This window comes from Macroventuria anomochaeta, assembly GCF_010093625.1.
Source record: "Macroventuria anomochaeta strain CBS 525.71 unplaced genomic scaffold BU25scaffold_10, whole genome shotgun sequence".
NCBI classification, from domain to species: Eukaryota; Fungi; Ascomycota; class Dothideomycetes; order Pleosporales; family Didymellaceae; genus Macroventuria; species Macroventuria anomochaeta.
Genome location: NW_022985371.1, coordinates 389,734 through 415,671, shown reverse-complemented (window position 1 = coordinate 415,671; position 25,938 = coordinate 389,734). Strand labels below are relative to the sequence as shown.

At 50.0% G+C, this 25,938-nt stretch overlaps 9 protein-coding genes across 9 annotated transcripts; 5 read left to right on the top strand and 4 right to left on the bottom strand.

The window, feature by feature from the left end:
• Positions 1-41: 41 nt before the first annotated feature.
• Positions 42-2,248, bottom strand: BU25DRAFT_409238 (MFS general substrate transporter). Its single transcript, XM_033706007.1, has 2 exons — positions 377-2,248; positions 42-324 (listed from the first exon to the last, which is right to left on the bottom strand). The coding sequence occupies exons 1-2, from the start codon at positions 2,097-2,099 to the stop codon at positions 266-268; spliced, it is 1,782 nt and encodes a 593-aa protein (XP_033563535.1). The 5' UTR covers positions 2,100-2,248; the 3' UTR covers positions 42-265.
• Positions 2,249-3,063: 815 nt separating this feature from the next.
• Positions 3,064-3,832, bottom strand: BU25DRAFT_20388 (uncharacterized protein). Its single transcript, XM_033701121.1, has 2 exons — positions 3,561-3,832; positions 3,064-3,508 (listed from the first exon to the last, which is right to left on the bottom strand). The coding sequence occupies exons 1-2, from the start codon at positions 3,734-3,736 to the stop codon at positions 3,166-3,168; spliced, it is 519 nt and encodes a 172-aa protein (XP_033563534.1). The 5' UTR covers positions 3,737-3,832; the 3' UTR covers positions 3,064-3,165.
• A 6,076-nt stretch (positions 3,833-9,908) lies between these two features.
• On the top strand, positions 9,909-12,350 carry BU25DRAFT_457015 (uncharacterized protein; the record flags this gene model as incomplete). The annotated part of the gene is made up of 3 exons (XM_033710076.1): positions 9,909-10,147; positions 10,195-12,241; positions 12,291-12,350. The coding sequence occupies 3 exons, from the start codon at positions 9,909-9,911 to the stop codon at positions 12,348-12,350; spliced, it is 2,346 nt and encodes a 781-aa protein (XP_033563533.1).
• An 847-nt stretch (positions 12,351-13,197) lies between these two features.
• On the top strand, positions 13,198-15,208 carry BU25DRAFT_447318 (HET-domain-containing protein; the record flags this gene model as incomplete). The annotated part of the gene is made up of 2 exons (XM_033709536.1): positions 13,198-13,530; positions 13,575-15,208. The coding sequence occupies exons 1-2, from the start codon at positions 13,212-13,214 to the stop codon at positions 15,206-15,208; spliced, it is 1,953 nt and encodes a 650-aa protein (XP_033563532.1). The 5' UTR covers positions 13,198-13,211.
• A 647-nt stretch (positions 15,209-15,855) lies between these two features.
• Positions 15,856-17,979, top strand: BU25DRAFT_337537 (uncharacterized protein; the record flags this gene model as incomplete). The annotated part of the gene is made up of 6 exons (XM_033702679.1): positions 15,856-15,896; positions 16,002-16,379; positions 16,428-17,084; positions 17,134-17,347; positions 17,395-17,794; positions 17,846-17,979. 6 exons carry the CDS (start codon positions 15,856-15,858, stop codon positions 17,977-17,979), a joined length of 1,824 nt encoding a protein of 607 aa, XP_033563531.1.
• A 167-nt stretch (positions 17,980-18,146) lies between these two features.
• BU25DRAFT_20288 (uncharacterized protein) lies at positions 18,147-20,771 on the top strand. The gene is made up of 3 exons (XM_033701117.1): positions 18,147-18,622; positions 18,672-18,781; positions 18,845-20,771. Exons 1-3 carry the CDS (start codon positions 18,429-18,431, stop codon positions 20,755-20,757), a joined length of 2,217 nt encoding a protein of 738 aa, XP_033563530.1. The 5' UTR covers positions 18,147-18,428; the 3' UTR covers positions 20,758-20,771.
• Positions 20,772-20,989: 218 nt separating this feature from the next.
• BU25DRAFT_420197 (uncharacterized protein) lies at positions 20,990-22,243 on the bottom strand (the record flags this gene model as incomplete). Its single annotated transcript, XM_033707989.1, has 4 exons — positions 20,990-21,536; positions 21,614-21,800; positions 21,852-21,984; positions 22,226-22,243. 4 exons carry the CDS (start codon positions 22,241-22,243, stop codon positions 20,990-20,992), a joined length of 885 nt encoding a protein of 294 aa, XP_033563529.1.
• Positions 22,244-23,448: 1,205 nt separating this feature from the next.
• BU25DRAFT_316060 (uncharacterized protein) lies at positions 23,449-24,111 on the top strand (the record flags this gene model as incomplete). Its single annotated transcript, XM_033702197.1, has 1 exon — positions 23,449-24,111. A coding segment is annotated over one exon (663 nt), but the record flags the coding sequence as incomplete, so codon positions are not given.
• A 576-nt stretch (positions 24,112-24,687) lies between these two features.
• Positions 24,688-25,153, bottom strand: BU25DRAFT_337266 (uncharacterized protein; the record flags this gene model as incomplete). Its single annotated transcript, XM_033702667.1, has 2 exons — positions 24,688-25,043; positions 25,093-25,153. The coding sequence occupies 2 exons, from the start codon at positions 25,151-25,153 to the stop codon at positions 24,688-24,690; spliced, it is 417 nt and encodes a 138-aa protein (XP_033563527.1).
• Between the last annotated feature and the right edge of the window lie 785 nt (positions 25,154-25,938).

Sequence of the window (25,938 nt, the reverse complement as noted above, 5' to 3'; positions counted from 1 at the left end):
CAATTAAGTCTGCATAATGATAAGTGACCCTCTTTTTACTGATGGAAATGCGCAATGCCTGACTGTATGTGTGCGCAGGTAATCGATCATTATGTATGTGTTCGGCTATGCTGTATGTACATTACGCTGCGCTTCAAACTCGGAATTATCCCCACAGGTTGTGTGCAAGTGCATCCTCGAAAACGCTGTCGCTGTCCATGTATTGTTGAATCTAAGGGTCATGCAATTGGTTGTGTCTCAACCCAAGCAGGAAAGAAGATGCGTGCTATGCATCTGCAGAGCAATCGCGCGTTGGGGAAGGCTCGGTGTCGTCTTCTAGGTAAACTGTACATTGTCAGCAAGAGTTACCTGCCATCAACATCATCACAAAGCTTACCGTGGGGTCGTACAAACCAGCTACACAAAAACGCCAATCCGAACAACGATGCCAGAATAACGAACACAGTCTGTCGGTAGCCTGCGGCAGTTGCACTGTAAATACCATTGAAGATGGTTGGTCCAACAACCCGGGCAATGGCGTGCAACAATCCAGTCGCGCCAAGTAGTTGGCCCACTTTGTCGTTGGGGACATGCTTCGTCAGAGCAGCTCCAAGTGCTGGCGGTCCAATTCCTCCAACAGCGGTGATGACACCAGAGAGGGTAAAGAAGACTCCGCTGGGTGCGAGAGCGTACCCAATGTAGCCCAACGTGTCGAAGAATATGGCTGCACGGATAATGGACAGATCAAACAGGTCGGTACCAGACTGGCGCTGCTTCATTGCACCATTCTTACCACGCACGAGGCAGGTGAGAAGGGGCAGGAAGCCAAGAAGAGCAACAACACGGCAGCCGTTGACAATGCTGACGAAGCGTCCGGACTCGAGCGATTGCCAGTCGAATTGGCGGCGCATGTAGACAAGAATGACACCCATCGCTCCCATGGCAACGCCAGACATGATGGTGTCTGTTGCCGCGAGAAGCAGCAGGTTCCAACGAACAGCAGAGGAAGAGCCCGGACCTGTAGGCCAGAGGATCTTGAGGGGCCGGAACAAGTTGATGTGTCGTAGTTGGTTGATCCAGTCCGATGCTGGGCCCAACCTTTCCATCTCTTCCCTGTGCTTTTCCCGTGCAGCTTCCTGGCGTGACTTGCTCAGCGACTCGGGGATGCAGAGGACAAGGAATGCGATGAAGAGGCCGTGAGCCGCCAACGCCAGGTAAAAAATGAAGATCACAGCATCGATCTTGCTAGTGTACTTCATGCGCGCCTGAATGATGTAACCAGCCACAATAGGTCCCACCGCAATGCCGCTGAACAAGGCAGCATGGAAGTAGGCGAACGCTACGCTTCTTTTCTGTGGCGTCACGCAGTCACTAGCATACGAGTGCGCCAAGGCCATGCCCACGGTGAATGAGCCGGATAGACCCTCAAAGGCGTAGCCAACCAGGATCCAATTTACGTGAACAGTCTCAGGGAACTTGGCGGCTAGGATGGTAAGGACCTCGCCGAACAGCGCACCGGATGTATTCAGGATCATGAAAGTCTTCCTGCCGAATCGATCTGATAGCGCACCGAGTTTAGGACTGATGATAGCTGTGAGTATGCCAGAGCATAGACTGCCGTACAAGAGGAAGAGCGAGGATCGAGAGGATACGGCGTCATTCTGACACCTGTCTGTGCCTGGATCCATGGGCCCTGAGATTGGGTCGCCGTTGCCGTCCAGCGACGCATAGTATTCCTCGCAGACCAGGTCCATAATCAGGTTAATCTTGGGCACCACAACACCGCCAAAGGCTATTGTAAACAGAAGGAAGGGTGGCAAGAGCCAGTATATTGAAGGTCGTTTCCACCAGGGCAGCCCTTCAAACTCACGGTACCACTCTGGTTCCTCATTCTCACCCGCGTTGTTGTCTGAGCTCCGATAGTCGATCGGTGTAGGGTTTAGAAGCCGTGTGTTCTCGTCGTCGGTGTCAAGTCCGGGCGAACTTGCGCCAGAGTTGCCCGGTTTGCTATGGATAAGGAGTGGTACCCTCGAGTTCGATCTTGACGACTTGGAGCGTGGACGAAAGGTTCGATCGAGGTCGTTGTCGTTGACGAACGCAGCATCTGTATTCTCCGCCATCATGAATGATGTTATCTCGTGCACAGGGGTGACACTGAAGGTTTCGAGGGCGTTCCCGTCTACGATTGCATACGCATTGCTGTATTACTAAATGATTGTTAGAACCTATCTTGAAAGGATTAGACTGTAGTCGCCGGACAACGCGTTACAGCATCGCCACAAATGCGATGTTGGGGCTAATTGTCATCAAAACTAGCGCTCGGTACGGCCGCAATGTTGCTTACCAAGACGAAGCAGCCACGACACTCGTGTTGAGGCACAGAGAGGGGGAGGAAATGAAGAAAGCCAAGTCTTCGTCCGCGACATCTGGTCCGCTAAGCTTGACAGCGCTAGCAGCCGTTGCTTTGGTGGTTCTCCTCGCGTGGGAGATATCGATAACAATTGATCATGACGTTGCCATTTGTTCAAGATTCCCATTGTCGGGGTTCCGGCCCTGTTCAGTGTCCGGCGCTAGCAAGGCGCTCCTCCACATTCTTGTGGGGTCACAACATCCATCTCTTGAACATCTCGTTGTATTCATTTCTCAAGCTCATAAGTAAGGCTGTGAGTGTTGTCGTGCTTTGCATTTTGGAAGCATCTAGTCCATGGACGCGTTGCTGTACGTCTCGGTAGCTTCTGATAGCTCTTTGTGCTGCAGAATCTCGATTGCAAATTCTCAAAACGCGCACAAGGTGTGAAAAAGCTCAAACGTGTTGAGCAATCCCCATGACAGTTGCAAAAAGTAGCAGGAAATCACAGGAGCTGAGAAACTCAGTGTGAGTTGATGTAGCTGCAGAGAGGAAAGAGGAGGGCCGATTTATGCTAGGTTTTATGGCAAGGTCTGCTGCCTCGAGCTTCAACTTCCAGTCTTTGACATTTGTCATCTGCGGTGTAACGATGCTGCTTGCTTAACAGCCGTATTCGCAGTGCTGGTCTGCAAACCTTGACAGCATGCTTCAAGGTTGCGAAACAGCGATCTCGCTCGAACACCGATGTTCTTGTGAAGTACGGTTACTTTCCAATGAATACCCATAAGAGTTTATACAGCACTACTACTTTCTCATGAGGGGACATTTGTGTTAGCTGATCAGTCCTGCAGGCAATCACGAAGGATGTGCTGCTGCCGGAGCTTTTCTACGGAACGGAAACTGTTGCCGCGCACGACCTCAGAAACTGCATTTCTCACACAGACTTGTCTTCGGTCATTCTCAGGTGCCATACGCTCAATGGCCGCTCGAAACAGGACCCTGCTTGAGCTCGCTTCTTCTTGGCACGACCAGCAAAGCCACAATCTTCGTAAGATCACCAACGACTGTCTAAGCCTCACTCGAGATAGCAAACGGATGTTCTCGGCCTGGCTAGCAAAAAAACGAAGTCGAAAGATCACAAGCATTGGCAGCTTTACCAGGGCTTGCGATGTGCAGCAATTACTTGGCAGACTCTTAGCGGACTCCTGAATCGCGGACATCCGGTGAAGCGCACCCATCGTCCTTCAACAGAGAAAACGCAGGATGATTGCCAGTTTGCAAGAAGCCATCCTTGATATCAAAAGCCGTCCGGACAGCTTGTGGTGCCTTCTGCAACAAGCGCGACTCCGCGACATACGATACGGAAACAATCACGCAACTCCATGTAGGTGGGTGCAGACTAGCTGGCATCTCCTGACAAGGAGTCGCTGGAGGCGTGTCGTCCCGGCACTGCCTCGTATCCTTTCAGGGGATATCTATGTGGCTCCGAAGTCGTTCTAACCCCAGAAATTGCATGATAAGTTTGGTTGCCTTCTTTGCTAGTCTGGAGCTGCGCTCATTCCTGCCTTCGTCTTCCTTGTACGCGGAGAGATGGTACCGAGGTTACACAATTACTGGGACTCGGTGTTGCCGAATACCGACTGGGTTATATTGGGGGATAAGGGTGATGTCCAAGGCATAGGGATTGCCTTGAGCCTTGCATTGCAGGGAAGTGTTTGGCATCTCCAGCACGAGTACCATGAAGATGGGAAACGAACGAACGTACATCAAGATGCCATAAGTGACGTAGTATCGGATTGTTGGTATGTACGACCTTTCCACGAAGCTTATGATATACGTATAGCCATCGCTGAGGGCACTTCCAGCCCGTGCTGACTCTGTATGTAGACTGACGGGGATTTTGACTGGAGAACACAGTACGTGCAACATGTGAAACTGACGCTCAGTGGTGATTTAATCCTCCGCGACTGCGAGTGTCCGCACAGTCAATCAGCTGTAGACGTTCGACAGGGGATGACTCATAAGACTGTGTTCGTAACCATTACCAAGCACAGGTCTCGCATTCGCAGGCAGCCATATATTAGCGGCTTGCATACCAAGACTAAGCGCAGGTACTCTGTTGGTAAGTGTCAGAGCTTTCATATGGCTTACCCTTTCAGTAAACTTTAACGACAGTTACCTTACCAAGCCTGGTCAATGGTAGAGTCCATCGTTCGTTGCCTGAATGATCGAATGTTTACCCGGTCAAGGTCTTCGTTAAATTCTGTGGCCATTTATGCCTTACGATTCATTTTCCTGACATGAAAGTCTTTGGTCTGAGGCATACGGACATGAATGGCATCCAATAGAGTCTTTCAGCTTCTCCACTTGTAAGTCCTCGCACTCCATTCTGAGTCCCATTTCTCTATCTGGCCGTTTGTCTTTGTTACGCTTATTGTTGATACCAAGTATCGACGGCTCGAAAGCAATTTGGTTCCAGATTCGTTTTCTCGAATGACAGATGGTCTTGTCCAGAGTCAATTACCATGTAAACCGACGTACTTTCTGCATGTTATGGCCAGGATGAACCAAAAGTAAAGTACGCTACTCGTTGAGCATCCGCGTTAGGCATCCAAAGATTCCCAACCTTGCTGCCTTCCCCGCTTGATTCAGCCCTACGAGTTGTGCTAGAATTCGCACTCCCAAATAGGACCTCCAGGCTTGTTGTATCTTGCATAGTAAGGTCGAGATGTTTTCATACGAATAAGAGATTTCAGCAGTAGGTGTAAACTATCAACAATACGGCCTGCCTCCTACCTTTCGTATAAGATCTTAGTTCAACCTTGACCTTTCGACTCAACGCCACAACATTGGTGCTATGTACGACAAACGAGTTAAGTCGCACAATGTTACTGTCTCCGCTCACCGGGTGTTAGTTCAGATGCCGAGATACAGCATGCAGGTCATAGCTGGAGAAAGAAAAAGGGCCGAATGCCTCAGCCACGCGACTTCGTTACCAGATCAGCACGAGCATGAAGGCTCTCAGCCTCACACGTAAGCCAACATCAACATACGACAACTCCAAGAATACGTCAATGAGGTGTCATCTTTGGTGATACTTCACATTCTAAGCCGCACATCACACGGAAGCGCCTGTTGATGTGGCGCAAGTCCTGCCGTATCCACCTGCAAAGAATGACTTCACGGCGCGAGTGCAGCGTGCATCGATTGCACGCACGACACGCGACCTTGAGTAGTCACGTCGCACAACTTACGGTGAAGTACGATGCGTTGGCAACCCACTCCAAACAACTTCTGTCATGACTGATGCCCGAACACACACCTTTCTGCTCATGACCTCCTAGTTCCGAGATGTTTTCCTGCAGCTAAGGATGCCGGTAGTTGTTGGTACTGGGTTATCCGTTTGCCTGCTACAGCACTGGACTCTCATTTGCCTCTTGTTTGCCGTCACTCTTTCCCCTTGAGAAACGTCGACCGAGATTTGGCGAAGTCCGGTCATCACAGGACCGAAAATCCTTGAGGAAGCGGCAACAACTTGGACACACCGGAGTGTTTGCTATTCGAAAAGCGTGTTGCCCGCGGAACGAACGAAACCTCGTCGCGATCTGTAGTGGTTCATCGCCTAGACCATCATGGACGCTTGTGATGGCAGAAGAGCATTTGGATGTCTGCAATCTCTACAATTGAATAAGTCAGCAATTGAATGAGTCATCAATTGAATGAGTCAGCAATTGAACGAAGAGGAGGTCGTCGAACCGGTGATGGTGGAGCAAAAGCAGACCAAAGGACTGGTGAGGATCTGCACGGTCGGACCGAGAAGAGTCAGTTCTGTCTAATCCATCCTGGCGATATCTAGGTTGCGGAATGGAAGCATATGTGTAAGTGCAGAACATACAAATTCCAGACATTCTCTTCAATGTGGGCATCGGGTTGACCCTTTCGAAGAGGGGTACTTCGATACAGGATGTTTGACGTTGTGACAGCAGGACCATCATGGGCCCAATAGCTGGACGGCAGGGGCACGTCTATTTGTGTACTTATGATTCGTTGTTTCTGGATTCAGCCTTGCGTATCTGCATCCGGCCCCCAAATCTGTAACACCTTATCTGAATGAATGGTTGCTTGTTGCCTGAGGCGTGCAGCTCCAGCCTTGCGAATTTGGCCCTTTGTACCAGTCCTACGAATAAACAAATATCATGACGGAAACTGGTGGCTGAACCTAATTTCGCACATTCTCGCGACTGTCTAGGAGACCGCTTACCCTGGTGTCTCATTGGTCAGCTTTACGATTCATGAGGCAGCCATGAAGAGTGCAAGACGCAATGCTGTGCCGAGATTGGCGACCTGAAAGCAAAGGCAGTCCTTAGTGGCGTAAGGCTGGAGTCCGTAGGATTTGTAGTTCCAGGAGGAACTGCAGTTCGTGTATGTACCTCTGGTAGGCAAACTAGGCAACAGAGCCGCATTAGGAGCTTATATGCCCAGGTACTTCTGTATGTGACATCTCATTGGACAGTACTCTTGGACCCCATTATATGGAACGCCATTGTCGAGTCCACCAACACGTGAGATTTAGTGTAGGCTCCGGCGATCTACAAGACTGTCACACGAGGGTTTACTGGACTTCGTGCATCGTGGACAGCATTAACAACGGAACTCGGTCAAGTTTCGCCTCAGCTACTATATTTTGGCATATAGACCTCAGCTGATCGCCAAATGGACACTGTCAGAAATCAGATCATCAGAAGATTCAGGATTGGTCACCCTTGCGTAACGTAATACATGGTTTCAAAGCTTCCAGCATTGTGGGAGGAGCTTACACTGGGATGACGAAGCGTCTCGTGTCCTCGAAAGCAGTTCGACGAACGCGCAGATACCTACTAGTGGAACGGCATATCGCATCGGTTACGACCCCCTGTTCGTTGCCTGCTCTTGACCAGGGAACACTTTTTTCATGATGTTCTGTCTATACTTGATTTAGTGCATACGTGACCGAACCGCATGCAACCTGTGCTCTATAGCTTTGGTGTCCTAATCCTTGTCGATTTCAGTATGATGAGATCAAGAAGGCGTAGCTTAACGGTTCCCCGTGCCGAGGCAGATCTGACACCTTGATCGACCCGCTCTCTCAAAAGATGGATCGGTCTAGTAAGGCATGCGTTCTGTTACCATTGGACGGACCACAGAAGAGGGTGTGGAGATGATTACAAAAATGCTCACTTAGTCCAATCGCATGCACGGAGCTGTAGAACATTCAACCAACAGGTTGAACCATTGTGCTGGAAGGGCAACAGAGTATTATCGGTCAAGTGCCATCGTCATCTGGATGCAAAAGTTAATGACACTTCAGCAAAACCAGCCTGCTGATGAAGGACTCAGATGTGCTGAGTGTATCATAAGATTCTCATACATGTTACAGATGGCCTCTTTGCCAGGATCGGAGGGTCCCACGTGTGTTCTCGGCTTGAAGATCCATATGCTGATGCGAATCAAGGTCAACACAGGGTATCTAGGCAATGCACTTGAAACAAGAACTTACTGAGGCAGCACACCCTTTGCCTGCGAGCAATTTTCGCGCGTCTGGAATGGCGACAAACCATCGTCAAGCATGAGTGACATTCTGACAGTAAATGCTTCCCAAGACATATGTCCTCGGTATATGCCTCTATGTCTTTATTTAGATTCATACGAAGACCCACAGACGTAAACATCAGAGCAGCTAGGCTAACAAACGAATGTTCATGAGCCCATGGTCTTTCAAAGGGCGTTCGTGAGCTTTCGACTGTTTGAACCTTGTTTTCGCGCGACTGCCGGTCGGGCTCGAGGTTTCAGGCTTGTAGGCGCTTGAGGATCAAGCCGATATCTTGCATACTAGGTGTACTTTAGGCTGGTTAGATGTGCTCGTCTAGACTACATTGCAGCACACCTGCAAAGCTAAAAAGCGCAATGCGTCGATTGGAACCTACCCCACTTGAAGCGCTGTTCTCTCCGAACACATGGTCTCCACTTATTGGTCCATACTCTTCTTGTTTCGCTGTGTATGTTAAATACAAACATGGTACAGGTGTTGTGTGTTGTCGGCATCAATATCAAGGCGCACCGGAATATCGATTGAGAGGTTTCGAAGTCGGGCATTTCGAGTGGAACGGACCGCGAATGACGTGCAGGTGCAGCACAAATGACCGTCAGTGCAACCAAGCGCATTTACCGTGAAAGTTGATCCCCAAATGAAGCAATTTCAAGAAATAGTGCACAGGATTATGACGATGAACACGATGGTATCTGATTCATCTGCCCCTATGGCATCGAAGACATGTGTCAGGCCGCAATTTTGGCTTCGTCCTTCGCCAGACGGAGACTTGGGCAGTGATTGCCTGCTTTGTCCGGTGTGATATCGTCTTCTGTAGGCCTTAGCTTATTCTTGTATGGTCATAGCAAACCACCTTTTGCCTGTAGAGTCGTACGGCTGACGCTGACTTGCGGCTGATTGCTGAACCTTTGAGGCGAGCTGGCGCATGGCCCCGTCTTTATTGATGCGTAGACAATAGCTCATTCTCAAGCGAGGTCTTGACACGATGAGGAGGAGCTACGGGCATCCAGTGGTCGCGAGACACAAAATATCAACTGTGAGGAAAGGCGCATGCTCGAATGCAGCTCGTGCACCCGTACGGGCGCGAAATGCGCAACCTCAACTGTATACAGACCGCTTCATTCCAATATTCACGGGTGTAATGTTGCAGAAGTCGAGGCGTTTCATCCGGAAATAGACAATCATCACAAAAGAGTGTGGATTGAACTGTTTGCAGAAGGTACGGTATCATAGGTATTCACGCAGTGTGGGCGTAAGGATGATCACAAAATTTCTGCTGAGAAGTTGCTTTCGCTCTGGAGTTTCCGAGGATCTGGAAGACCGATGTGCAACAGCAGAGGGGAGTTGGTGCGCAAACCATTTCAAGGTTGTGACGAAGGACTTCATGCAAGCCAATCCATTTTGCCTTTGACTAGGGGAATCGGGTGGGTCGATGTGCGTAAAATACGGCCGCAGAAGCCCTGGACTCATGCTCGTTTGCCTTCTTTTTGCCTGTTCGCACGATTGCTGACCATCGCAGAGCCGCAATTTTTCACCTCTTAACACCCCACTTGAGGCATATTCTGCAACATTCTTTCATTTCAGCCTCCAAAGTACAAGCTGTGCGTTAATTAGCAGCAACATACATTTGCGAACGAACGGGAGCGCGAAATCGCTGTTATTGTTACTCAAAGTGCTGTTTTTAGCGTGGACGCCAAGCCACAGCCCCTCCGCTTCATTTCTACACCTTACAGCCCAACAACAGAATCGCCCCCGATCGGACTTGTCGATTCCATCAACTCCATGTGCTTCACATCTCGGTCGCAGCAGAAGTAACGAAGGTTATCTTTCGAGAGTTGAGGAAGTCCCTCAGACGACACCCGAGATCAGGTCGTACAGCTGCCAATGTGGCGTCGTTTGGCATTCTTGTCAGATCGGTCCATATTACTGAACATTCGGTGACTTCAGTACCTGAACTTCAACGGAAACTGCGGCACGTGCCTTGGTTACACGAAGATGAATCCAGGTAATGTTGACACCCAGTCTCACTTCATCAATGCATTATGGACGCAAGCGAGCCACCATAAGGCTGAACCTCGCCCGACAACCGCATTGTCATGTCCATACTGCGATCATCAAGGAAGGGTCTTCCAGAGTCCTGAGCAGCTTTTGGACCATGCGAGGATTGAGCATGATTCCGAGTTCAAAGGCCTAGCATCACCTCGTGCACGTGAGAAGCTAGTCAAGGCTCTGAGGTAAGAACAGTTCTTCATGTCTGCCACATTTCTAATATATTCAACAGGAAGTCGGGCCAGCCCACGGAAGCTGCCGCTGGTGACGACCCTGCCCGTCACTCATCCCCGGACATTGCTGCCCTGTCATTGGAACCTGGTCAAGATCGACAGACCTCACCAACGGGCAAGAAGCGACGAGCAGATTCCGAGCTCCATGCTGGTAAAGACAAGGTTCCTTCGCACGTGGAGATTGCTGATCCGGATTGTTCGAGGAACATACCCTTTTCGAATAAGGGAGAGAAGGTCCGGTCTAAACGCCATGACGCCCGTTTGTATAACCCAAAGCATGGTGCCAAGGGCACTATGTCCCCTCGACGTTCAATAACAGAGCCATCTAGCGAGTGGTCAATCGACATTGGCAACAGTCTCAAAAGTTTAGAGTCGCCGACTAAGCAAGGTCGAACTATCAAGTCGCAACCGCGTCCCACACAACCGCGCCAACCAGGGTTGATTGAACTTCAGAGATATGATCCACGCTACCCAGGGCTTCTACTGCAGCCGGATAGTCGACCAATATCTCAAGAGCAGCTCGCATCAGAAGTAAAATCGATATATGCGGGCTTAACTATGGTCGAGACGAAGTGTATTCATGTCGATCGTGCGCAGGCAGCTGTGCCGCACGAGGCTAACCCCAAACTTGCTCCTGATCATTGGCAGGCGCTGATAGCTCTCCACCGTACATTGCTTCATGAACACCATGATTTTTTCCTGGCTTCCCAGCACCCTTCCGCTTCACCAGCACTTCGTCGATTGGCGGGTAAATACACTATGCCGGCGCGCATGTGGAAGCATGGGATTCACTCATTCCTTGAGTTACTACGGAAAAAGCTTCCTCATAGTCTGGATTACATGTTGGCGTTTATCTACTTGGCTTACCAGATGATGGCTCTCCTGTATGAAACCGTACCGGCCTTTGAGGATACATGGATTGAATGCCTTGGTGATCTTGGCCGGTACCGCATGGCTATCGAGGACGAAGATATTCGAGATCGTGAGACTTGGGCTGGAGTTGCAAGGTCGTGGTATTCAAAGGCTGCAGACAAGAACCCTACAGTTGGTCGTCTTTACCACCACCTGGCCATACTAGCACGTCCCAATGCTCTTCAGCAGCTCTACTATTACACCACCTCGTTGAACTGCGTCGAGCCATTTCCCAGCGCTCGCGAATCGATCATGACTTTGTTCAAGCCTCTGATCCAGGACGACCAGACGACCTACACTGGAATCAACATCGACACCAAGTTCACCAAATCGCATGCACTACTATTCACAAGATTTGCTAAACCTGGATACGAACAAGCCAGTCAAGATTTTTTGGACAGCTTGGATAACCACATTGGTCGTGTCACTGCCAAGTGGAAGGAGCAGGGCGTCTACATTGCCGTGAGTAACATCACGGCGTGGTTCGATTACGGTATCGACCTTCATGTCCTCCGCCAACTTTTCCTACTTCGTGCCTTCCAACGTAAAAGTACCGGGGTCCAAACTGAACAACAACTACCAACAATCTCAGCCGATCAGCCGAAACCAACAGACCCCAAGATCACCGAAGACCAAGTCCCATCTCAAGTAGACACTCTCTCTACTGACTCCGCATTTGCTAAGGCCAAACTGCTGACCAGCGATACTTTTGCACTCGCTCTCCGCCGTATAGGCGACAAAAACGTTCTTCCTCATGTCCACGTTATGCTTTCCTTCCTCAGCACGCTCGCTTCTGTACCATACGTTTCGCACTTGGTCGACCACACTCCTTGGACCGAGCTCGTTTCATTTCTCAATACGCTGATCAAAATCGAAACTCAAAAAAACAACAGCCTCGATATCAACGCTCTGCTTTCTCAATCTGTCTTTCCTGGGGACAATGAGACCAAGGAGAGAGACGAGCTGCCGCTGCCTGAGGATTACCTTGTGCGTGGTCTCGTTTGGGCGCAGGAGTACCTTCCCGCAAATTGGCTTGGAAGGGAACGTGATGAAGAAGAAAGATATCTTGAACTAGCAAGCACTGCAAAGAGTCGTACTGAGAGAGTGTTGAGGTTGGGATATCGTCTTTCAACTGTAAGTCTCGTTTTTCTGTCTGTTGTATCGATGCTGACGGCTTGCACAGACTGGTCGCTGGATTTCATACGATCAAGATACATATACGTTTGCTGTTGTCAATACATGATGCTCTGCATCTTCTACGCCACTTTGTTCGTACACATCCTTTCGACTTTCGCACGTTGCCGGGACACTCGTCGACCCGATCCTCAATTGTCAGCAGTGGCTCGCATTGCCCGAGGGGGCTTGGGCGCGTCTTTGGAAGAAACATGAACCGGAACCTCATAAAGTGCCAATATTCGACACTCGATGGAATTACGCAATCGCTGGACAATCGAGTGAGTTCGTGCATCTTACGAGCTGGTTGAACGGGGACAACATGCTTTCTATTTCGCTTTTCATTTCATGAGAAGACCAAATACTCGAAACGATTAAAAAGAATTGGTAAGTGTACGATAGGAGTAGAATGTGGGGTTCAAGGTCTTCCGAAGGCCTGGTATGTGGGAAGGAAGAACGAAGACCGTGGAGAGTGGAGCGTGGGCGGTTAGCTGATGTGCAACCCCCCTCGAGACGCACGGCAATGATGGCTTCCGCGACGCCGCGTCGAGGAGACAATGACGATCAATGTAGATAAGACCAAAAAAATAGATAAAAATACATTTATAAATCAGGCGGCGGGTTCCAAATCGTACGTCCAAGTGCTGCAGCCGCTTGGGCGATGCGCACCTGCGGCGCAGCTCGTCTTCTATCTCGTTCCGGAAATGGCAGCGCCTAATAGAGAACCCGTTGGGCACGCCAGACCAATTAACATTACCGTTAGCAACTTTACCGCTATGATGGCGCTTCGCGAAACTCGAACTAAACTTCGGTTTTTGGAGTTGAAGAAATGCAGAGTTGAAAAGGTGCAGCTCGACCGCGTTGAGGTCATCCTCAGTGGCATTGTTATCATCTTCATCACCTTCACAAGAACATAGGGTAATTGGAAGCTATGTCTCAGCAACTATGTTTCGTCTGTCGCAACATACCGGAAGACTTTTGGTCCAGAGCGTATGACTTGTTTGAGTCACGCCGAGGAGCGAAAGCGAAGCTGCAGTCCTACAATGGCATGCAAAAGCAAGGAAAGCAAGGCTGCCAGTTGTGCACAATTTTTGTCGCCTCTATCTGGCTTAAGAAGCTGGAAGATCACAACGAGTGTCTTCACTTACGGCGAGACTACGGTGATCCTCACAGAGCTTTCTGTCTTGCTACGGAGAAGTTCCCTACCTCTTTGGGGACATTGTACTTCTTCCGCGTACCTGATATCTGGTGTGAGTGATGGCAACTCTTTGAGGTGACAACACTAACGATTCAGGCGAGTCTGCTATCGCAAGGTTTAATGACGAGACCGACAATGTGCGCTTGATGAGAACATGGGTACGAAATCGCATTCTTCCTAGCGAGGCAGCATCAAGCATGGCACGGCGATTCCTACCGACAAGACTACTGGACGTTGAAGCCTTCACAGAGAGTGATGATGTCCGACTAGTGGTGTCTCAAGACATTCGAGCCGCTTCCACACCATCATATCTTGCTTTGAGTCATTGCTGGGGTGGAATTGTTCCTATACGGCTGGAGATGAACAGTGTAAAGAGCTGGATCAAGAGAGGAGTTGCTTTTGGTGCCCTACCCAAGACGTTCCGTGATGCCATACAGATCACTAGGCAGCTCGGCATTCGCTATCTCTGGATCGACTCCATGTGCATTATCCAAGATTGTATGGAGGACTGGAAACAAGAAGCCTCATTCATGGCCGAGGTTTACAGCAATGCTGTCTGTACACTGGCGGCATTGAGCTCGAAAGATAGCAGCGAAGGATGCAAGGTCATTTCGAACATTCAGGCTTCACTGAAATCCCCTTACGTGGAACTGAAGGCCGAGCTCCACCGTTCTTCACGAATCAGGATCTTCCAAAAGATGCCACGATCATGGGTTGAAGAGTTCAATGGGCAATCTTTGCAAGCAGGCGTTGAGACGGATAGCCCTCTCCGGACTAGAGCTTGGGTCTTGCAAGAAAAGGAACTGTCAAATTGCACAATCTATTTCGCAAAAAACCAACTGCTCTGGGAGAATAAGGAGCACAAAGCAACCGCACAATTACCCTGGGAAGAGACAACGTTAGGGGCGCGGTCAGGAACGCCACGCATGATGCGCGAGAACCTTTCTCACCAGATCATAGGCGCACCGCAGTACCCTTGGTACGAACTCGTTGAGGACTACGCATCTCGCTCCTTAACTTTCCCGACGGACAAGTTGATAGCATTCTCTGGTCTTGCCAAAGATTTCGGGTGTGGCAGAAAGCAGTATCTTGCTGGCATCTGGAGCACAGATCTGCCTGCCGCACTCTTGTGGCGGGTCAATGACTATGCGGCGACACGGCCAGCTTACCTTGCGCCATCGTGGTCTTGGGCTTCTCTTATGGGCAGCGTAACTTACGAAAGTCTGAGACTGGAGCCGGGACACGATAGCGCTCAGTACGAACATCCGGAAGATATATATCCTGGCTTAAAGACGCTGAAAGTGCGGAGCGTACAGATGACCTTAGAAGACAAAGACAAAGAGTATGCTAATGTCCGCGAAGGACGAATCATCTTGAGTGGGACACGTTGCATCAGAGTACAGTGCGGGCCAGGTGTTGTACGGTTTTCTGATGGCGGGCAGCCTTTAACTCAGAATAAAGCGCCGATAGGTGTCTTCTACCCTGATATAGCTGGGGAAACCGCTCTTTTGAAGGATACGTACTGTGTAGCTCTTCAGAGTGAGTCGATGCGGTCATTTCGTCGTCACCAGCTTCGACTTAAGCAAGACGGTGCAATGAGATCGATGGTTATGGGTATCGTAGTGACAAGCCTCCCGAAACGGCAGGAATATAGAAGGGTCGGTTTAGCGCGTTGGATGGACGAGTCGTTGTTCGACGCTGTGCCGACTACGACGGTTGAGCTGATCTGAGGCATAAGAGAGAAGTTCATAGTGATCTTCAAGAGAGCAATCTCATCACGCCTTTGCGAACGTTGACTAATACACACTTCTACCCCTATCAGAAAACCATACCTGAATATGCAGTGGTGTCCTGATTGATGAACTTGACTTCTAAGGAAAATGGTGATCGTGGAAGCAAATCTCCAATAATTCCTTCTTTCCTTCCCTGCATGGACCAGCAGCAGCACGCGTCTTCCGCGCGCACATCCTAATTCCCAACACCTCACGATATCAACGAGACCGATACGGGGCGTCTCGCTGATGTTCCTTTCTCCCGAAGCGTAGAAGCAATGTCAAACGCGTACAAAAGGCGCGTTCCATGGGTTGAGTCGCGTGTCTCGTAGCGCCTCGGCTGAAGCCGGCACCACGCTCCCCACACTCCACAGTTCAACACACCTACAAGTCGTTCGCGACCCCGGATCATCAGTTCAAGAATGGGTCCACGACTTTACGTATTCGCGAGAAACTGGCGACGATTGCTTCGAAGAGAGGGGCATAGCGGGGTCGGTGGGCTGTTCACGAGACTGCGGCTAACTGCCGGTCGCTACATAAGAGGATGCTGCAGCTCGATGCGAGCTGCAGCTCTCCATCCAACATTTCCCTACAAACGTGTCACGATGCCTTCCAAATCACGTGGGCTGCGAACGTCGACAGGCTGGTAAGTCAAATCCATTTGTGAATAGCAGCAGTCATGCATACAGTTATCGGGACGCAATATTCACGCACGTGACTACAGTGTGAGCGTATGCTAAAGAATGTGTAGCTTGGTTTGTCGCAAACGCAGAGTCAAATGCGATGAAACGCGTCCTCGCTGCAAGAACTGTACAAGAGTAGAGCGGAATTGCGAATACCCACAGAAGTCGGCAACGCCAAAGCGATCTCGAGCCCTGAGCGCTCGCACGGTCGAAGAACTGCCAAACACTACCAATAGTACTTCTCTGTCAGAATCCGAGGTGGCATCTCTTGGCCTCCCCGCGCCATCTGGCGGTCTGAGCACTTCTGGCCCAGAGGCCGCGCAATCCTGGATCCCATTCAACATCGATCCACCGCAGGTTCCAGGTACCGTGCTGCCGGACGACAGCTTCTTCTTAGACGACAGTCTTTTCTCCTTCGGCGATACCCTTACTCCGTCGTTCGGCCCGTAAGTGATCGAAGCTGTCATGTGAACCAAACAACTCAAGTGGTCTAGGATCGAATGGTATGATGTCTTGGCTCAAGATGCAATAGACACTATGCAGGACCAAAACCCCAGCAATCGCTGGAATTTCGACTACTCGAGCTTGTCACGTAGACAGACACCTCGGCAGTCTGTCGCCCCAAATGCAGGCCCCGGCGATGGCGATGGCGATGGACCAGCAACAGCGACGCAAGATCTACCGTCTCAGCCTTGGAACACAGACACAAGGGTTGAGCTGAAGGATCATGAATTGGTCTTCTTTGAACACTACATTAATGTTGTCGCGCCCATCTTGGACCTCTTTGACCCGTTGAGCCACTTCGCGAGCATGGTACCGCATCTTGCTTTACGCAATGTTGGTTTATTGAAGTCGATCCTAGCCGTTGGTGCCCGACATCTCACGCTCGGTCAAGCCCCCACTGACCCCAACGAAGCCATTCTACATGTTTCACCAGGTACGCCGGCGTCTGTGCACAGTCTGTCACCAAATGCTGCAAAGTTTGCAGAGCAATACTACTTCGAAACCTTGCAGTATCTCTCGCAAAATCTGCTGTACCAAACATACACTGGTTCACACGAGATATTGATCACAGCCATCATGATATCGACGTACGAGATGTTTGGGACAGCAGAAAATCCCGACCACTCTGCATGGGATCGTCATCTGAGGTACACCTTGCCCTACATGTTTGCGTATCTCCTTGCTGATGATATCGAGGGGAGCATTTTGGATACAGCGTAACTCTAACACTAGTGGTGAATCTACTGATAGTCTTAGACGCGCTGTCTGGTTCTCATGGTTGCGTCAAGACATATGGGCGGCTTTCCGCACAGGTCGCCCTACGTTGACCATACATCAGCCGACCAAGTCAATGTCCGATTTGACGACGGAAGAACTGACCACGCGCATCATCTACATTACAGCCAAATGTGTATGTGTAGCACGGCCGTCAGAACAGGCAGAACTGATACATGTTAGGTACAATTCGCTGCGACTCCAAAGGAACAGAACATCACAGAGTACATTGAAGCTGGCGCGACGCTGATGCGGATGTTGGACGCATGGAAACGATGCCTTCCTCAATCCTTCGAACCGATACGTATCGTCGGCTCATACTCGACTCCAAAAACGAACTCCGATGCAGTGTCGCTTGCGCCAATCTGGATCCATCCACCTGCACATGCAGCCGCAATACAAATGTATCACTTCTCTCGGATTGTCATGGTTCTCAATCAGCCTTCGACGGGGGGCTTGAATGTCTACCAAACACGGTTCAAGATGCTGCGCGAAAGTACTACCATGATCTGCGGGATTGCTGCTGCACAGCAGTCGCAGAACTTGCCCAGTGCTTTCGTCAGCTTCCAAGCTGTTTATGCCGGTGAGTTGCAGCCTGCCGACTGCTATATCTGTTCTTGCTAATGATATGAAGCTGCCTTGTATGCAGATAGTCAAGAGAAACAGGGTGAGATCCTCGAGGTTCTGGATAGGGTATTGCTCATCAGCGAATTTCCATCAAGATCAATTCTGAACGACCTTGTAAAAGTTTGGAGTGGTGGCACTTGATCAGCGAGCACCAACAAGCTCGAAACGAGAAGCACCGGCCAGGGTTACCACTACTGAGTTCGCATGTCGCATGCTCGTCAGAACATTTACTTCCGCATTGCGCCGCAAGAAATATGAAGTCATGATTCATGCGCCCACGAGTGTGTCGTCCTGAAATGCGGGGCCCCAGATCGAGACAGTTGGGGGTCACTTGCAAGTGGAGTGACTCCGGGAGCAGCTCGAGACGAGCTCCAATCAATGGGCGCTAGTCGACCATCACTCACAGTCCTCGCACATACGGGATCCCCTTGGTGCGTGCATTTGTCGCGTCGAGCGATCGTTGCGGCTTCATTGCGAGTGTTCCTGCTTGCCACCACAAGCAACGACAATGTTGATAAATACAGGTCAAGGGCACCTTTGGGAGGCAGCATCAGCGTCTGCTTTCTGCATTTTTCATTACCTATAGCACTATGGCTCCGACACTTGAGTACTATGATGAGGTCTCGCATGACCTACCGATTAAGCCTGTCGCGGCAAAGGTGAACGGCGTTCCGGCAGTCGCTGCTGTACAGCTCGAGAACTCTGAAAAGCATGATCTCGTTCTTCGATACTTCCGCGCATACATTGCAGACCTCTGCCAACAGTTCAATGGTGGGCATCCAGGGTAAGTGTCTCAAAACAGAACCCAATGCTGCAGTACTGACAAGGTGCAGGTCGGCCATGGGCATGGCTGCCATTGGTGTTGCACTGTACAAATATGTCATGAAGTTCTCGCCCAAGAATGGCAGCTACTTCAACCGCGATCGATTCGTTTTGTCCAATGGTAAGTCACCAGGTAGCACAAGTGATGAACTCCAATGGGCGAAAGCTAACACGTTTTGTTCAGGACATGCTTGCTTATGGCAGTACCTGTTCATGCATCTTGTTGGTGTCAAAGAGATGACAACCGACCAGCTCAAGTCATACCACTCCGAGAAGTACGACTCTATCTGCCCAGGCCACCCTGAAATCGAGAACGATGGCGTCGAAGTTACGACTGGTCCGTTGGGCCAAGGAGTTGCGAACGCTGTCGGCCTCGCAATGGCCACAAAGCACCTCGCTGCAACATACAACCGTGAGGGTCATGAGGTTGTGAACAACATGACATGGTGCATGATTGGCGATGCTTGCCTTCAGGAGGGCGTCGGCCTCGAAGCAGTGTCACTTGCTAGTCACTGGAAGCTCAACAACCTCTGCATCATCTACGACAACAACAACATCACATGCGATGGAACCGCCGATGTCGCCAACTCAGGAGAAGACATGAATGCTAAGATGAGAGCGACCGGCTTCAACGTTATAGACATCCTTGACGGCCATTCCAACGTGAGCTCGATCGTTCACGCACTACTCTCTGTTCGCAGCAGCGACAAGCCCACATTCATCAACATTCGAACAGTAATCGGCATCGGCTCCCAGAAAGCCGGTACACCAGCAACACACGGTGCTGCATTGGGCTTGGACGACATTGTGAACATCAAGAAAAGCTCAGGCCTCAACCCGGATGAGCACTACGTCTTGCCGGAAGAGATGTACAGCTTCTTCGAGGATGTGGCCTCACGCGGCAAGCAGCTCGAGGCTGACTGGTCAAACACATTGAACGCCTATGAGCAGAAGTACCCCGAGCTGGCGGCTGAGTTCAAACTTCGCGTTGCCGGCAAGATGCCCAAGGACTGGACAAAGTACATTCCCAAGAAGGAAGACTTTCCAAAGGAGCCTACCGCCACTCGCAAATCGGCAGGTCTTGTCGGCAACCCCCTTGGCGAAAACATGAAGAACTTCCTTGTCGGCACCGCTGATCTCACACCTTCTTGCAACGTTGCGTACAAGAAGAAGTTCGATTTTCAGTCACCCGAACTCCGCACTGCTTGCGGGCTGGATGGTGACTACACCGGGCGCTACATCCATTACGGTATCCGCGAACATGCCATGTGCGCCATTTCCAACGGTCTTGTGGCATTCAACAGGGGCACGTTTCTACCCATCACTAGCTCTTTCTTCATGTTCTACCTGTATGCTGCACCAGCTGTACGTATGGGTGCCCTCCAAGGACTGCAACAGATCCACATTGCGACACACGACTCCATCGGTACCGGAGAGGACGGACCTACACATCAGCCGATCGCGCTTGCAGCGCTGTACCGTGCCATGCCCAATGTCCTTTACATGCGACCTTGCGACTCTGAGGAGGTTGCTGGTGCGTTCGAAGTCGCGATCAAGGCAACAGAAACCCCCAGCATCATCTCTCTTTCTCGTCAAGTGCTGCCTCAGTGGGATCAGTCGTCTCGCCAGGGTTTCGCCAAGGGAGCATACGTCTTCGTCGAGGAGGACGACTTCGATGTCACCCTCATCAGCACTGGCTCCGAGATGGTTTTCGCCATGCAGACACGCGACATTTTGAAGGAGAAATACAACATCACCGCACGCGTTGTCTCATTCCCTGTACCTCGCCTGTTCGAGCAACAGTCTCGCGAGTACAAACAGTCAGTTCTCAAGTCGAAGGCTGGCAAGCCTGCGGTTGTCGTCGAAGCATATGCGGCAAACGGCTGGGAGCGCTATGCGGATGCAGCCTTCTCGATGCGCAGGTTTGGGAAGAGCTTGCCTAGCAAGAGTGCATACAAGTACTTTGGCTTCGAGCCTGAGATCATGGCGCCGAAGATTGAGGAGCTGGTCAAGGAAGTGCAGCGCGATAGCATTGAGGTTCTGAGGGGCGACTTCAGGGATCTCAATGGAGCTCTGGGTATTGGTTTTAAGCACTGAGTTTAGAGCTGGTACTTTTTTGTCAGGTTTAGAAGGAGTTTGGGACGACTATCAAATGTAGTGTCATATCAATTTGTTTCATCACATTGTTGAGACACGCGAAGACAATTGGTGACTTGAACGATGATACTATATTAAAGAACAACAGGTGAAAGCGAGCAAATTGCATTGCCTTGTTATCTAGCAAGCCCCTCCATATCTATTAATTTAAACTTATACAATCATCTTCCTTCTATAACTCAAAGAGTGTATCAACATCGCTATACGTTTTCTCATCATTATCTGTCGAGGCTGCATTGGTGCCATCCTCAAAGGCGGTCCACACATTCCAAGTGACATCTTGCTTTGCCCTGATGATGGCAACGGTATCGCTTACTCCTGAATCTGCTCCTCCCATGAACACGTCGAGGGGCTGGTTTGACGCCAGCAGTTCCTCGACGGGTGCGCACGGAATCCCGTACAGAACGTCAGTGGAGTGACAACTGCCGCACACATCAATTTGTGCCCCGCTGCCGGTGGTCTTGAAAATGTTGTTGGACAGACAACTAAAGCAGACATTGAGTGTTAGGCAATCGTTGACGGTTTGTGGAGTCAACATGTCCGGTGTGCTTACGGATTGCGCTGATGTTAGGGTTGTGTCGAGAGTATCCCACGCATAGCCCATGAGAGAGTCGGACGAAGGTGGCAAATTCACACTTGTAATTGGAAAGAGCGGTGGATCAAAAAGTTCTTGTTCGACATTTTGGGGGTTGTAGGCAGTCCAAAAGGCGATTTGAGATCTGGACTGGGAGTTGTATACAAATTGCTCAACCCAGGCGAGCTTTCAGCCGATGTGGTTGGTGTCTGAAGCCCATACGTTTTATTCAATGGAATATTTTCATTTTTGGCGGTTTGGACAACATTGCCGAGTATGTCATTGATCGCAGCTGCGAAGCCAGGCTCGTTATTGTTGTGATCCATAATAGTTTCAAATATGTCAAGTGGTGTTGCGATGCTGGCACCTGGCGTGACTGGACTGCCTGTGGATCTCATAATATTCTTGTCTATGAGATCATAAGCTTGCCTGCTATTATTATAGGGGTCGAGGTACTTACAAGGGGAAGGGATATCCTTCTTTGATACGTCTGGGAAAATACTACGGAAGACCTGCTTCCGTTTCGCCTCTACAGTCCCAAGATTCTGGAAGCTCTTATTCTTGAAGTTCGGCACACAGCTCAGTCCGCTGCGCTACACTGACCAAAAAGGTACAGTACAGCTGTAGATAGCAGGTACTGGGAGCTGAACAGTATATACCCGTGACAAGAGTAGACTGTCTGGCTCGAGAGCAGATGAGATCCCAATAACAAAGTTGATTGACGGGGTTGAATACAATGCCATAAGGGCAGCGTGTCTACTTGCTATATACTGTACAAGACAGTACTGCTGAAAGGTGAGCAGTCCGAGTTGATCCAATGATATCATTGCTCACTGTTGAGCAACACGCCATGCTCAACAATTAACAGTCATGTGCTGTCAGTCCATCAAGGTGTGGTTCTGATGCAGCCTCGCTCGCGCGTAATTGCGGTGCCTGGTTGGTGGTTACTTATTGGATGTCGACTGCCGTGTGAGGTGCAGGATCGTAACAGCTACTTTCAGTCAGATGTTTACAGCAGAGAACATTTGCGCAGGCTTTAGAGGCACTGGACTGGTTCCATATAACCCAGAGGCAGTGCTATCTAAGCCTGATGTACGACTGCATATGCCAACTCCACCAGAACTAGCTAATGTCACTTGGGAGGCAAAGACATTGCGCAATGCCTGCAAGTTGGAGGTGCAATCAACACTACTTCAAAATTGCATGCAAAAACATAGGGGATTCTCCAGCAAGTTTGATTGATGAGCAGGTCAGGCAGCTTACTAAAGGCGCCCAGCAAATAGCACATGAGATGGTGCTAATGCGCAAAGAAATGGGGCACCTGCGAGATGCAACTGAGGCAGCTACACAGCGTAAAAGTTGTAAGCTGCAATACATCCGGACTGAAGATACATTGGTATTAAAATCTTAGTCAAATCTATCAACCTTAATTTTGTAGTTTTGAAGTAGAAAAACTAGAATAGCTATATTTTAAAAATATTTATATATAAAAGTTATAGATCCAATCAACTCTATGACTTTAGTGTTAGAGTTTTTTAATATCTCTTCTAGCTAAAGAGCTGGACTATCTTAAAGAGTACTAGAAATAGACTGTTTTGGTGAGGGTTTTGGCGCATTACGCGCAGCGCTATCATCACGCTCATTTTGGGGTTTCGGCAGAGGTTTTCATTGTTGCAAATTCGAAGGAAAGTGGCAGCCCAGCGCTAGTTGGGTGAAAAAAATCCTTGGAGCATTTTTCTTCCTCAACTTTCTATCTTCTGTTCTCCCGCTGAATCTACGACATGCTGCAACTTCCGGTAGAGCTTAGGCGGCTCTGCATCGAACCCCTTGACCATGATGTGGACACTCTCAAAGAATTGCGAATGGTCAACAAGGAGTTGGGAGAATTGGCGACCGAAGTTCTTTTTCGCACAGCGGTTCTCAATACTAGCGACGAGAGTGCGGAGGCATTCACCAGGCTCATGCAGTCCAAATACAGCAAAGACGTTCGATGTGTAGTCATCAACACCTCCCTCGAACCAGATGGCCCCGAGGAAGAATCAGAACTTCTTGAGAGCTTTGCTGAAGCGATCGGCTCGCTCTGCAGCTTTGGAAATCTGCAAGAGCTGCAATTGAAATTTGCCATGGAATGTGCGGCAGAGTTGGACACCTGGATAGGCAGTAAGTATCAACAAGACGTTAATAAGACGCCAGAGTTTCGGAGCAAGGTCTTGCAGACGACCTTCAAGGCGTTGGGGGAGGTCAAGACGCTGAAGGTTCTATCGATCAGGGATCTGCAAGATCACATGGATAGACAAATTTTGAAGTCCAAAATTTTCCAGTCTGTAAGAGGCAGACTCACCGGCCTGCATCTCCAGATAGCAACAGAGATCATGGAGCAGCATGATCTGGACTTTGCAGCTGTCCATCGAGGCTTTGCAGTTGATCTACCAGAGCTTTGGCTCAAGCCAGTGCTGTCGCACCTGACTCACCTCACACTCTACAGCTACACCTGCATGTGGGGCCTTTATCCGTTTGTGGACTTCCGCGAAGTTGGAACATTCCCCAGTCTCGAATCTCTGAGCCTTGGCAACTATACCATCGCACACGACTGGCAGATTGACTGGATACTATCGCACGGCCCTACCCTCAAGCAGTTGCTGCTCGACGACTGTCCCATCATCCCGGCATTGAGGATGGCGGGAGACGACAAGATGGCTAAACTCAATTTTCCTGGCCTACAGAGCGAAGGAGACAGCCACAGTCCCTACTTCAAATTAATTCCCCTGCGCTGGCATCAAGTGTTTGACCATTTTCGGTCTAGTCTACCTCATCTCCAGCACTTCGCTATGTACGGCTCAGATTTTGACTGGACCGACGATGCCTTCGATCACCGTTACAATCTCACTAACAAATTGAGGGCCAATAGGTATCAGTTCTTTGACCGTGGCACCATACCTCACTGGTTAGAACCTTGGGGTTTCGGGCCAAGAGATAGTTCCCACGAATTCTATCGTAACGGTGCTCATCCGAATCCAGAGTATTGGCAAGTGGAGTTCCCTCAGTGTCATAATGAGGATGCCGAGGCATTGGGAAGATTAATGGAAGTGGTCAATGAGAGAGCAAGAACAGCATCGTAATCAAATGTATATACGCTGATTCGTAGATATCTTCGTAAGGAATGACTCGCTCCCGTAAATGCAGTATCCACGCTATGCAACCCATTGTGTAGGCAATAAACATTAAAGCCTCTTCGGCAGTCCTGGTCTTTAAATAACACGTATTGTAGTTTACGGTGTTTCGTCAACATTCCGCATTTAAAAGCCACAGTTGCTGGTGGCCACCTGCGCATACTGAGCATCGATGCGTCCAAGCTGAGCAGCCTGACCGTTCGTGAGCTCATCCATGGCGGCCTTGGCAAGGTTGAAGCCAGTGGCGGTGTGGTCGACAGCTAGGACGTAGATGGTCTTGCCGTTGTATGTGACTCCGTAGCAAGTACCGCACTGTGCAGAGTTCCAGCTTTCGACTCCCTGGTAACCACCGATGCGAGGGAATGAAGGAACGTTGGCCTGGGTGTTCCATCCGTACTTGGTGATGAGGCCGTTTGCACCATCTGAGCAAGACAAAGTGGTCAGAGCACGGCTTCCGTCATCGTAGCCGGTGTCGTAGGAAACTACACATGTTAGCAACGTTGTTCCTCGGAAGCATCCTTGGAATCGTACCAGAGATGGCAGAAGTAAGGCTGGCAAGGCCCAGACCAATTGCGGAGACGGAGAACTTCATTTTGGGTTTGATGTTGAGAGAAATTGATGGAAGATAGGGCCAAGTTCGAGTGAAGATTGACTGGTGGCGGTGATCGAGGAAGCTGGTGTTGGATGGTAGTTCAAGCTGATGATGAGCTCTGCCATCTGCGATCATGCCCATCTTTATACTCACTTACTCTGCTTACCGTATACAGCTTCATTCCATACTTTCGTCATAGCAACAGTCGTACACGGTAACGATGGGCAGAAAACGAGGGAGATCCATGGCTTGGTAGGCGATGTTCTGAGGCTAGCTACAACCGTCAGCGCAGGTGACTGTGTGCAGGCGGTGCTCGACAGGCAAATAGAGCAGGTGAGCTCATAGCGTCAATGAACACGAGCAAGGATGTGGAGGCGGGTATATTTTTGGCAGGGTAAAAGTGGGGCCGATTTCCTTTTGAGGTGTACAAGCGAGAGAAATGTCCAAGGCTAACGGCTAGGTGACAGCTGGTTACACCCGAGCTGTCCGCAGCAAGTAATATTCGACATCGATCAATAAATATCGCAGCTCTCGCAGATACGGTCAGGATACCCTGGAGTGAAGTCGTGCATGCCAGTGTTGAAAGGGGAAAAGCTCAAGGTGGACCCTGCCGGCTGTGGCGGAAGTAGCGTCCACGTCAGGTTGATCGCACGGTGCTTGTAACGTCGTACTATTGAAAGGAAGTGCTCGAGCAGCTAAAGAGAAAGGCAAATGTCTCGCAGAAGTAGCGAGGAACCGATGAGCGTGCTCTACGTGCCCGTGTAGCAATCAGCTACACCGCTGAA